The sequence below is a fragment of the Strix uralensis genome, chromosome 5, assembly GCF_047716275.1.
Source record: "Strix uralensis isolate ZFMK-TIS-50842 chromosome 5, bStrUra1, whole genome shotgun sequence".
Lineage (NCBI taxonomy): Eukaryota > Metazoa > Chordata > Aves > Strigiformes > Strigidae > Strix > Strix uralensis.
In genome coordinates this window covers 72192154-72205261 of record NC_133976.1, presented here as the reverse complement: position 1 = coordinate 72205261, position 13108 = coordinate 72192154, and the positions used below count along the sequence as shown (strand labels likewise).

The 13108-nt window shown below is 41.7% G+C and overlaps 1 protein-coding gene across 3 annotated transcripts in view; it reads right to left on the bottom strand.

Annotated features, from left to right (window-relative positions):
• CAPRIN2 (caprin family member 2) overlaps positions 1-12831 on the bottom strand; it is a 34503-nt gene extending 21672 nt beyond the window's left edge. For all 3 annotated transcript variants that reach the window (XM_074871582.1, XM_074871583.1, XM_074871584.1), the window contains exons 1-6: positions 12773-12831; positions 11351-11613; positions 9314-9376; positions 6096-6182; positions 3313-3551; positions 1849-1931 (exon numbers count right to left, since the gene is read on the bottom strand). In XM_074871582.1, coding sequence (XP_074727683.1) covers positions 1849-1931; positions 3313-3551; positions 6096-6182; positions 9314-9376; positions 11351-11599 — 721 coding nt within the window. In that variant the 5' untranslated portion in view covers positions 11600-11613; positions 12773-12831. The remainder of the gene's footprint in view (positions 1-1848; positions 1932-3312; positions 3552-6095; positions 6183-9313; positions 9377-11350; positions 11614-12772) is intronic.
• Positions 12832-13108: the final 277 nt, after the last annotated feature.

Below are 13108 nucleotides of genomic sequence, written 5' to 3'. Positions count from 1 at the left end.
CTTACTTCCTCCCTTTATATAAATTGCAACTTCTCCATATCTTGCTGAGTTACAGCAACAAAATGTTTTAGTATTTGTTCAACTGCTTTATGTATTACAGCTGAAAACATCTTTGCAGACCAAAAGTAAGACTGCAGCTTGTGTTTAAATGCACACAAGGTAAACACTGAGCCACCTGGTCTCCCACATGGTTAGAAAAGGATTTGTTTACCATCTATAAGCTAGCCAGCACTGATAGTAAAAGCATGTTCTACAGACTGCAACATAGGTAAAGCTAAACAAAGTCACTATGGAACTGCCCTACAAGACCCTCTTCCCAGTGATAGGATGGTAAGTCACAAGTTAAGAACTGCAAAAACAAGCAGGAAGGGAGAAAGCAAGAGACTGTTCCAGTCCAAACTGAATCCTCTGAAGTTTTGGAAAAGAGTCAAAATTGACATGGTGGAAGAAAAACTTAACTGTGTACTCTGAGAAGCACTGTCCAGTTTCCTCCTTCATGCAAGAGAGACAGCAGCTTAGAGAGTGAGACCTCAGAAGCAGCAGTGACACTAGAAATTGTTTTAGAGGAGCTAGAGACAGGGCAGCCTTGAGAACAGGAAGAATACTCAGTGGAAGATCACTCCTACCCATGACAACCCTATGAACAAGAACAGTAGCCCAAATTTAATATTGATATAAAAAATCTTCTTCCAAGGCAGTGAATGATAAGAATTTGTAAGAGTTTTATCTGAAGTTTAGCTTGCACACAAAGGAATGCAAGACTGACACTAAAGGGATAGAGATACTGACAAAATAGTCACAAAAGTTGCTTAGATGATAGCCAAAAAACTACAAAAGTTTGGAGTCCAAGATAATTAGGCAACTATCAATTCATGTCAGCAGATACAAGGCTAAAGTTGTCAGCCTGTAGCAGCACAAGGCCAGTTTACACTTTGTCCAGAACTATATGAAAGGAGTTAACACTTAGTTTTCAGTTCAACTATCTGTATGTGGAAATTAGATAGGGTACATTAGTGCTCTGGTCTAACAGTTCCAACATTATTGGAAATATTACTGCCACACAGTCATCACAAGTTTGGAGTAAACGAGACAAGCAAGGTCTGTTTGCAATAGGAAAGACACTACAGCTCAAGTAAGGACAGTTTCCTCACAAGCAAGTTCTAAACAGGAACATAGAATGTGTATGTTGGCTTACAAGCAGGGTTTCTGAAACTAAGCCACAGATGGAAGAAAATACATAGAGTCCCATAATTTTGGTGCACTTAAGTGAGGACACTTGCAACAAGTCAAACTAAGACTGCACTGTGCGTGACTGGAGATCACAGCAAGTTCCATTAATGACTATCCTTCCTTAGTGTGGTATCCCACACTGTAGTCAGACAACAGGTATGAGCTTGGAGTTCCTACAAGAAAGAGTCTTCAATGCTGTGGGACCAATGAAGCTTTGTAATACACATCAGTATACTCAACTAAGCATTTAATGGCTGGGAACAGTGTTCCAATCTTAACCCATTTGCACATAACTATCCAGAAAGCTTCCCACTGCTGGTTCTGTAAGGTATTCATGCATTAGCTTTTGAATTACTACCATCACTATTCCTCAAAAAGGTGCTAGTACATTGGTAGAAGAATTAGTCTTTACCTGGAAAGAGAAAGCATGCTGTACTGTTATTGATCTGTATTTAAAAAACAGAACAAACAGCAGTTCATCCTTGGATAACTGAATTACACACAGCATTTTAAAGTGCTTAATTTAGTAGCCTTCCATGTGTATTCACTGGGTTTAAGATGTTTAAATAGCACACAAATTTTGGATCCCTAAGTTACTTCTCTAGATGAGAGACTTACATGTTGTTCCAACCACAGGTTTCTCGCTTCCTTCTAGAAGGTCCCAGAAGTAGAGAGATGATTGTTCCATCTGGTCTTCAACACTAGAACAAGTGACAGTTTTAACAGGTAGAATCATAGCCAAGATAAGTGTTGCAGTATCCCAATACCCCTCATTTTAAGACACTAATGTTTAGCCTTCCAAATGAAGGCTGTATACATAAGAGTGAATCCTAGGTCCATTATCTACTACTGAAAGTGATTCATATGTATCTGTTTGTACATGATTTAATCTAGCAAAAGTTCTTTCGTTCATAATTAAGACAGAGTAGAGCGCCCAGCACTATCCCACAAGACCACATGGCTGGACTTCATTCCAAGCTGGAATTCCCAGACAGGGAACCAATTGCTGTTTAATCAGCTGATCACCTTGTTCATTGGATGCACACATGCAGGGGCAACCATCAACAGCTCCTGCCACTCTGCTAGTCATTGAGAAACCTTGACATAGGTCCATGATCCACCCTGCCCCCTCCAGACAATGATTTTGAAGTCCATCGTGATGACATTTAGTATCCCAAAGGAAAGGATTATGCTTCTTGTGGAAGTGTAATACAATGAGAATAAGCTAGAAAAAGTTATTTCACTGGGATGAGACTCCTATTGCATATCTTCTAATAAGCAGCTGTTCTTTAGAAGTTAACATCAGAGCAAAGATCAGGCAAGTTTAGCATATGACAAGTGATTAAACATTTTAGGAACTTACATGATGTTTGAATATGGAAATAATTACTCTTATCCATAAAGTGTTTCAACTTACTACTTAATAACTACTTTTTCCCCTATTTAAGTACAATTCTTACTATGCTATCTTAGAAACAGACAGGCTGTCATACTAAGTAAGCATAGGCCATCACAGTACAAGCACAGTGCCAACTTAGTACTGACATACATCTATTGACAACCTGCTACCCTAAAATGTATGACATTTTGTGCAGAGGTATCAGAAAATTCAAGTTCTTAGAACTACTTTGAAGCCACCAGCAAGAGCGCCTCAGGACTATCATAATCCTTTCAAATAAAGCAACACGTCTGGATTATCGTGTGAATGGAATATAGAACAGTTCTCCTGTGCTTTGCCACACTTTTTCCCCCCCCACTTCATGAACAGTGAGACCTCAGGGGAGCAGCACACCACCAGTCTCCCTGCTTACGATGGTACTGGACTATCTCCCCTCAACCCCACTGGGAGATGGCAGGGCTTGTAACTTTCACAACTGAAGCTGTTAATTACTGCAGCTTTCCTTTCATGCTCAGAGTGAGGTAAGCCTCCTACATTCCTAGTCTCAGACTAAAGCAAGTGTACTGAATAGAATTTTAATTAGTGTCCCAAAACATAATATTTCAAGACATAGCATTGTCAACAGTACATTTACTGTAACAAATGAATGAAGCATACTGATTAGACAAAAATCTTGAACTCACCTCAAGTTCTCATTTCTTTCTGGACATGTCAGTTTTGCAAATCTTATGAGGTAGTCTAGTTCTTTAGAAGGCAAGTATATTGCACCATTCACACCACCTTTGAAATCTTTCTGAACATGCTCTTGAGTGAAGTTCTGAAGCACATACTGGACTTGAAGTATTGTACGCAGTTTTTTCTTCTCAGCTTCAAGCTTCAATAGACTCTCTCTTCGCTGAGCCTTCCTCTGTGCTTTCAGCAGCTATTTCAATACATGAATTCAACAGTTAAACACAATGGTTTAGTAACAGGATTTTAGGATAAAACACATCAAGTTCTAGTACTGATCATACTACATAGATAAATTAACTATTAATTTCAGTTAGATAACAGAAGCTCCTAACTCTCCTCATATACCCAAGATTTCTCAAGCTCATTCCCTCTGGAAGAACTCCCCATTTATCTATTAATTCTCTACACATCTAGCTTTTAGTCAAACTGGATACTGGTAACTTCACTTGTGATATGCCTTTATGATATTTAGATCCTGATTATGCCTGCTAGTTGCTTTATTGTAATAGCTTTCACAACTGAATATAAGGAATTGATAGAATTTATACCAATGCACATATCCAAGCCTAGCTGACCTTTAACATTTATCACATGAAGTTAGTGATGCAGAAGTTGTCTCAAATTTCTCCTAGCAAGACAACTGCCTCTTCATTTTTGAATACCCCAATTTAATTGATACAGCAGAATCCTACAGTTATTCTTATTTGTATTGGCAGAAGACTGAAGCACTCAAAAAACCAACACCACAAGTCACAGAACATACACAGCCCTCATGCATTTGAGGAGAAGTTTCTCATGTGCTAATAGAATTATGCAGCAGAAGCTATCCAAGTAACTGCAGAATTTAAAATGCCTCAACATCAGGTATGTTAAGTTTCTTTGCAAGATCTATGAAAATTTAGTTTTTTAGAACACATTGTAAAGAGTATAAAGATGTGGTTGCCAGAATGGCCCCTAGTGTTCCAGTAATGAGAAATCCGTAGAGGTAGAGACAAGAAAAATGCAAAGTGGGTTAGCCTTTAAACGCAGCATAAGTTCAAGAACAAACATGAACTGGTAGAAGTTAGTGCTGGATTACTAAAGACACCTACAGAAAGATAGACTGGGTCACAATCCTTTATTTCTGATATTTTATGGGCAGCTAGACTGAAGAAAGCAATAGGAAGCAATCCAAATGTTTTATATTCAGCACAGTAGGTTCTATGTTTGAGATACAATGACTGAGGAAACCCAAAGCAGCAACACTGCTGAAAAGGCTCTTATCTCTCTGCTCACATAATGCATTGAGAGATTTACTGCACTACCTGGAATTACTACATATACAAGAAAAGCCTCTCTAGCAAAATTGTTTGGGTCTCAGTCAACACCAAGACAAGACATTTTACCAGTCCTTCAGCATTCTGTAAGAGGCAGAGAAATAATGCCAGAGCAGTGACTAATCATGTTTAGCATCCCCAGCACTACCTTGGATCAGATCTTTTCATAAGGAGATTATTTGCTTGAGCCAAGAGACCAGTTTCTCCAAAAATAAAACATTTGCTTACATAAAAGTAATGTATGTAGTGTTTTAAACCCTGAACAAAGACCTAAATAAAGCACTAGATCTGTGACTTACCATAATTAGACACAACTGCAGCAGAGTAAGTGGCAAACTCCACAAGCTTCAGTAAAATTTTACTGAGAGCTGTACTTCACTGAAACTTAAAATGATTTAACCCCAGCACTTTTCCTCACTGGAAACATCAAAACATTCAGTTTGGACAGGACATTGGGATGTCACCTAGCCCAGCCCCAAGAACAAAGGCTCCACTGAATCAATAACAGATTGCTTAGAGCTTTGTGGAGTCAGGTCTTGAGAAGATTCAAGGACAGATTTTACTACTTCTCTAGGCAGCCTGCTCTAGTGCTCAATTATCCTCAGAGTGACCATTTTCCTCCTATCTAGTTGGAACCTGCTATTTATGATTATTCCTTCTCCTACCACATGTCTCAGCAAAAAGCCTGGCTCCATCCTTTCAGTAATCTCTTTGGTATTTGAAGGGTAATATTGCATCTCCTGCCAAGCCTTCACTTCACCAGGCCCAAGCAGCCCAGTTCCAGGCTCTCCTCACAGGTCTCATTTTCCAGGCCCCAGCCATTCAGAGGCCCACCACTGGACTGACTGAAGTTTTCCTATAGCCTTTGTGTACCAAGTGACCAGAAATAGACACAACTAGTTAACAAGAACCAAATCATCAGTTCTCCTTAATCTACTAGTCCTCAGTTTAAGTCTAGCCTTCACTGCTCCAGGGGTACATTTAATTTACTTTGCCTGCTGCCCACAAGGACCTGCATGTCCTTTCCAGTAGAGCTGCTCCCCCACCAGTCTGCACCTATGCAGGGGATGAGTCCACCTCAGGCACAAGCTACCAGCAAGATGGTTAATAGTTTCAAACCTAAGTAAACTGGAGTCATCTCAAACACAGCTGAGTTCCAATGACTCAATTTACTTAAGCACAAGTTCTTAGACAAGTACAGCAAATAACTATCATGGAGGTCAGTGGTACACAATATTGTCAACATTTGCTCCGCTCTACTCAGTAGTCCAGACAGTTTAAACACATTGTTCCCCCAAGCTCCAAGATAGAAACTTCCTAGTATTCTGCATATTGGCAGGTAAGTGTAGACATTAGAAGAGTAGCTCAAACTTTGCAGTTACCTCCTGACAATATGGGGAAAAGTATTTTATACTTACATCTTGGCTAAGTCCTGAAAAAGTCTTCTGAAGTTCCTTGGCAAATTCCAGGTTGTGTACTACTTCATCATATTTCTCTACTGCCTCCTACAAAGGAATAGATAAAAAAGTGGTTTTCATGCTTAAGACTAACGGTTACATCTCAATCCCCTTGTACTTAAATTCTCACTGAGAACTAGTCATTTAATGTGTACTTCTCTGAAACTGTAGCTTTTTTAAAGATACTATCATAGAATGAATGGTTTGGGTTAGAAGGGACCTTAAAGATCATCTAGTTCCAACCCCCCTGCCATGGGCAGGGACACCTTCCACTAGACCAGGTTGCTCAAAGCCCCATCCAAACTGGCCTTGAACACTGCCAGGGAGGGAGCATCCACAACTTCTCTGGGCAACCTGTTCCAGTGTCTCACCACCCTCACAGTAAAGAATCTCTTCCTTAGATCTAAATCTACCCTCTCTCAGTTCAAAGCCATTAACCCTTGTTCTATCCCTACATGCTCCTGTAAAAAGTTCATTTGTTCAATCAGTTTGATTGTTCAGTTACTTGTATTCACTTTTTTGTAGTATACTAGACATTACCAGGCCTAAACACTACTCAACACAAAGTGCATGAGTTAGTGTAAAGCACCCATCCAGTAGTTAAAGTTGTCTTCACACAATTTATCAAGCACCTTTCAAGAACTAATTAGCAAGTTCACTTAGCACTTGGGAGGATGACTTAAGACCCTAATGCACACACAGTTGAGGAAGATCCACAATTTAACACCAACAACTTACTAGACAGATTGCATTACCTGTGCTTTTAACAATACAAGTCCCAGAGTAAAACTCCCTACCTGAAAACATCAAGAACCACTGCTCTCATGACAAGCTGTAACTCAGCCAGCAGGAAAGCAATAGCTTTCTTTTGTCACACCTGTTATTAACATTTATTAACATTATGCTGGAGGAACAGTACTGAGAAAAGTCTGCTCAGCTCACAAAACAGCATAGTATTGCCAGTGAGAGCATTTAACTTGCTAGAAGCTCCTCATTTTTGAAACAAATGTTTCCTAAAGTAAGGCTTTAGGCACAGTTTCCTAAAGTAAGGCACACACAGTAGCTCTGGCAGGCATGCACCATAAGTAATTACAGTTTAATCTAAACTGCTTGCTAAACAAGTTCATCACCAGATGTGTACTTCTTCCTCTGTGTGAGAAACAATGAAAAATATAGATGACATCAAGTTACATTAGAGGTCCAGTGTATTATAGGCAGTTAAGTTTCTTTAGGCAAGTGTCCAAACTATAAAGCTCTGCTCTAGCTTCAATCACCAGGTCCCAGTATTTGTATATACATTGGGAATTTGCATCTGAAAGGTACAAATGCAGTATTTCTATATCTTAACCACTGAAACAGGGGTCTTGACTAGATTAAATACTGAGTTGATACAATAAACAATACACAACAAACACTACAACAGTCATCTGAACAGTTTGACTGCCACTGGCCAGCTCACTAGCAAGACTGAATCCAATTCCACATTTTAAAAGCCAGGGATATCCTAGAAACTGGGATAAAAATACTAATACTTAAAAAGTTAAGCTCAGCTGAGAATAGTGAAAGCCAGTAACCAAGTTAACTGTCATTTTCCAAAGTCAGTGCTGCTGGATATGTTTACAAGAAAAACACCTAAAGAATCCTTCACCTCTTCAGTTCCCCACATCTTAATTTCACTTTCACCAAACAGCTTCTCACAGCCCAGGGTGTATACCAAAAGATAAACAGTCAGATTTAGAAGTAGCTTTAAAGCATGTTCAAGTATAATCAAACTTACACAGAATACTGTTCAACAGTCTCAGTGACAGAAAAAAACAGATTGTATTCAACACATAATCTAAACACAAAAGGCTCTTGTCCACCTGATTCCAGATTGAGTTTAGAGGAACTAAAAGGTCATCATCCTACTTCAAATTTAATGACCTACTTCAGATTTAATTCATTTACTTCTGCACTTGAGATGGCAACAGACTACATCAGATTTTGTAGTTAAGTGCTAAATGATCATTCACTCCAATAGGTCTACTCTACTTTTAAGTAGCAAGTTATCATTTCCCCCTTACCCCATTTATGTCTAGTTCTCATTTACACGTGATTCAGAGTAAGGAAACAGTATTTGTGCTATACTGCTGCACTGTGATAAAGCTAATAGTCAATGAAGTATTTTTCCAACTGGTTCATTAGCAGGATCAGCACCATCACTGAAGTATTGGTGCCCTTTACCATACAACTGTTCTTTAGCATGTGTGAAGTACATTTTTAAAATGATTCCTAGATGACTACAGCAATAAACCCTTTGGATTATGTGACACTGCTACTCAGACATGCTTAAGCAACAAGAGCTTTCGTGTTCTAGAAATTTGATTTCAGTTCTAAAACTCTTTCTAGTTCAAGACAGAAAAGAGCCAGAACTGCTGTTTTAACATCAGGCAAGTTTAAGCTAGCTCCAGAAAGTGCTACTTAACAAATGTGATCCAATCTTGCACCCTGGCATGCCAAATCCTAGCAACCTTAAGTGCAAAACAGACACATTGTTCTAACTGCATTTGAGAGTGCTGCTGACTCCCAGCCACCTAATGGCAGCACTGGAAGGACAAGACAGTATTCCCAACTAAGTCAGTAACTTATAGCTAGATTCTTGTATTAGGGGAGCTCTTAGATCCCACACAAGTCAGACCAGCATCTTCCTTTCTAACCGATAGGGACTGTTCAACAGTTACACTTTAACAGCTACTTGTAACCAACAGCACTGCGCAGCCAACAGGCAATTTCAAGTAACACCTGTTAAATGAAGAAATATCATTATAACTAGTTACCCCAGACATCTTGAGGTTTGGGTTCTAACACTGCAATGCTGTGTAGATAAGCTGAATGCAGACACCTCATCCAGAAATAAAGGTGCAGGAGCACTGAGGCTGAAAGCCTACAGAGCAAAGTTAAACAAGGATCTTCTACTACTTCAGTACACAACATGAAGGCTAAAGTAGGAGACAAAACTTGTGGGCTCACCATTCAGCTTCAATACCAGTAATTTGTCCATTTGACTTTGTGAAAAATACCACTGCAAGCCTGCAGGCATTAATTCTGTAGAACTATACCACCACCTCTTTCAGCAAGCTATCCCTTCTGACATGTTCAAAAGTTTTGAGGCCATCCACTGCTGCATAAAGCAAACTTACCAACTGGTCTTGATTGAGGGCTTCTCCCTTCTTCAGGCGATCTTTGTAGTCTTCTAGTTTGAGCTGCAGGAACATTCAAAGTAAATTTTTATATTGATTTCTGTCTAATGTGGAGTATGGGGTACAAAGTCACATATTCTTTCTGTGTTTTAAGTCATCCTCATGCTGCAACAGAATAGGAATCTTACTACTTCCTCTCATTTTCAGAAGCAACACATAAAGTTCTGCTATGCTTTTGATTTGGCAATCTCAGTCTCCAGGACTGTCTACTTCCCTTTCCTATTGTTGATCTTTCATTTCTTACTCAATACCTTTGTTTCATTTAAGAAATACTAATGCCTTGACACTAGATCTTTAAGGGGCTCCAAACATATCCTCTGTCCTTATTTTAAATTAGGCTTTTTTAGCTTTTCCAAGTCAATGCTGGAATTTAGTTGTCCTTAAATAATCCTACTTAATTTTCCAGAGCATGTCTTTCAAAATTTGTATTCAGTTATGTCATCAAGATTTTATAGCACTATTCCTTAAGAAACTGGACTAATGTCTTTAGGGAAAAATAAGATTTATTTCTAATATACTGAAACAGCCTTTAAAAGCTGATGTAAACTATACAAAACTAAATTATTAGCTATTACAAACTTCTTTATACACACAGGGAAAAGGAGTTCACTGCCATGAAGTTCAATACAGTTGAACACCATTTCATTTCAACCCACATAGGGTTTTACTGACAGAGTACCTACAGAAACCTAGGACTAGGAATACTTTCTACTCATTTTAGTAAGCCACACTTATTTGCTGGTGATGCCATATTGTCATTCACATGAAAATCAAAGATACTTGAAAAATTCACAACAATAAGCCTCCTTGGACAGAATTAGAATACCACACAAAGTTGGTTAATCACACAAAGAAAACATGCTTATCAGACATTATTCAAAATTACAGCATGATGCATGACATGAGACAGCAGTAATACTGCATCTCCTGCAGGAGGATCAAGTCCCCTAGCCACGTGGCCCAAAGTCTAATCTACTCCCTTCTCACTAAGACATAACACAAAGCTTTTCAGACATTTAGAGAAGCACAACAGATTCATACAATTGCTTTACTTGTAATCCTGATCCAGTACCAAAAGCAACACCACCATTATTTCTTCCATCTTTCAGGAAATAGCATTTTCCCAATTAAAAATCATGCACACAGCTTTCAGTCACCTGCCAATCAACTGAAAAGTCTTAGAATGCAAAAGCCTGACTAGCTATAGCCACAATATTTTAGATGTATCATTATCTCCATTCTTATTAGCACTGTTCTGTCCCCTCCCACACTCAGAAAGGCACAGCTCAAAGCAATAGAGCAGGCTTTGGAGGCTTTCTGTCTAAGAGCCTTCTAGTGAATAACATTTGTCTATATTTTAAATATAGAAGTCAAAGATTTATGCAAAGTGAAGGGCAATACATATTTAATATAATTTGACATTTTCATGAGTCAGAGGAAACACTCTTCTAATTTCCAATTTTACATGCATTTCTATATCCTAATGCTAGATGCATGTAATCAATAGAAGAAATATGAAGATTTCTGCAAGACTATAAACCATCTCCGAATCAGTCCCAAGTTAGTCCTGAACTAATTCAGTCTACTAGAGAAGCATCCCCAGTTTTGATCAACATTCAGTTACTTTTGCTAACTGTTGGTCATGCACTGTAAAGCCAGCAGCTGAGAGCAGGTTTCTAGTTAGCTGCATTCATGATTCTCTGAAACAATAATGTCATGCTCACACAATGTCAAATGCAAGTACTCTGTTTCAGAACAGTAAGAGTAAAGAATACCATTCTTTACTATACAGAAGTTGTAAATGATAACAAAAACCCACTAGCAAATCTGCATTTAGGTCCTTCCACAGGTTATTTTTAAAAATCCATGACTACTCTCTATATACATACACAACCTTATTCCAGCTGTTATAAAATAGGCACTGAGTTTTACAATTAGCAGCTTAAATATGTGCCATACTAAAGAAAAACAAGTTACCTTCTTTTTCTCAATGTTCCTGATCTTGTGTTTGAGGCAGATAAGCCCATTATCAATGTAAGTCTCATAGGCCTGGGAAGGAGAGGCTGCCGAGTTGAGCACTGACTGCAGGGGGCTGGAGGGAGGCTGGCTCTCCCCAGACGGGTTCACCTGCTGCTTGGCCGCCTTCATGCTCTTGTCCTCCCTCTCCTCTGACCGGCCTGAAGGTGACGATGGGCAACGGAAAGGGGCTTGGGAAAGCTGCACCATTGAAATGGATGGAGCTGCAAAGAAACTCCTTTTATTTAGCTCTCTCTCACCCCCCCCTCCCCCTGCCTTTTTAAAGTTACATCTTTTCCTATCACACATTCAGAACACGTAGCCACAAAACTAAGCCTCCGTAAGAATTTATCACAATCGTTCACACTTCCCCCTCCCCTTTCAAAATATCTGTAGCAGGAATTTCAAAGCAAGGCAAACTTTGTATTGTTCAAGTCTCCCCATCCATCCAGACTCCAGAAATCCTTTACATGGGCAGAATTAGACAGCACAGGGGATGATTCCAGAAACCCAATATAGTGTCCATATAAAACTAGGCAGGTTTCCTGCACACATCACCCACAAGGGGAAAAACTGCAAGCAAGCAATTGCAAATCACGCCGCCAGCCTTGCATCCAGGCTGCAGCCTGAATGAAGATTTAGAAGTGGCATGCCTGAAGGTATAGTCCCTCTTCTTCTCACCCCCATTAAACCAGTTTTATCCCTTCAGGACCTTTGCAGCAATCCAGCTGAGAAATTAAACTGAGAAGATTTCAATTGAAAAAGTGAAGATCAAAAAAAATGCTTAATAAAACAAGTAGCACACTCAGTTTACAACAGCCTCATTCTTGAGGAGGAATTGGTCTCTGCCTACACCCATCCAAGAGACGTGCCTGTGCCAGGGCAAGGCACCAGCTTTGATGGGAGGGGCTGGGCTTTAACCTTGAGCAGAGAATTTCTGTAAGAGATGCTCCGCCACCCTCATCTTCAACTACTTACTCACACCGGCTCCTGGAAAGCAATGACACCACATTTCTGCCGCCCTGCCCGCCGGGGAGGCCTGCGGCCCGTGACCCCGACGGGCACCAGCCGCCCGCGGCGGGGGAGGCGAGGGGCCGATGAGGAGAAAACCCGCATTTCCCCGGGGCGCCCGCTCCGCCCCGGCCCCGCGAGCGGGCAGGGAGGTGCCTCCGCACCCCACGCCGCCGGCTCTGAGCCCCGCCGAGTGGGGGGCCCGGGGTCAGCCCTTCATTACGCCCTTGCCAGGGAAGCGCCTCCCGGGGAGAGCACGGCCGCCACCGGCCCCCCACCCCACACGCCCCGCCGCCGCTCCCTGAGCGCGGCGGCGGCGGGAGAAGAGACCAGCGGGCGGTCCTTCCTCCCGCCGCCGTCGCAAGGATTCACCTCCTCCTCCGCTGCCGCTCCCGCTGCGGCGGCGGCCGGCCCCGCACCGCCTCGCTCCCGCCTCCCCGCTCACCTCGGTGCCCGCACACGCTCAGGCCCGCCCCGCCGCCCGCCCCCCGCCTAATATAGCGGCGGCGGAAGGGCGGGGCGGGGCGGGGCGGGGCCCGCCGCCGGGGTCGCCGCCCGCCTCCCAATCGCCGGCGCCGCCTCACCTGCCTGTCTGCCTTCCCGCGCCGCGCCGCCGCGCCTCACGTGACCCGGGGGCGGGCAGCGGCTCCCCGGCCGCGTGCGCGGAGGGGCGGGGCGGGGCAGGGCGGCTCCGCGCCCCGGGAAGGT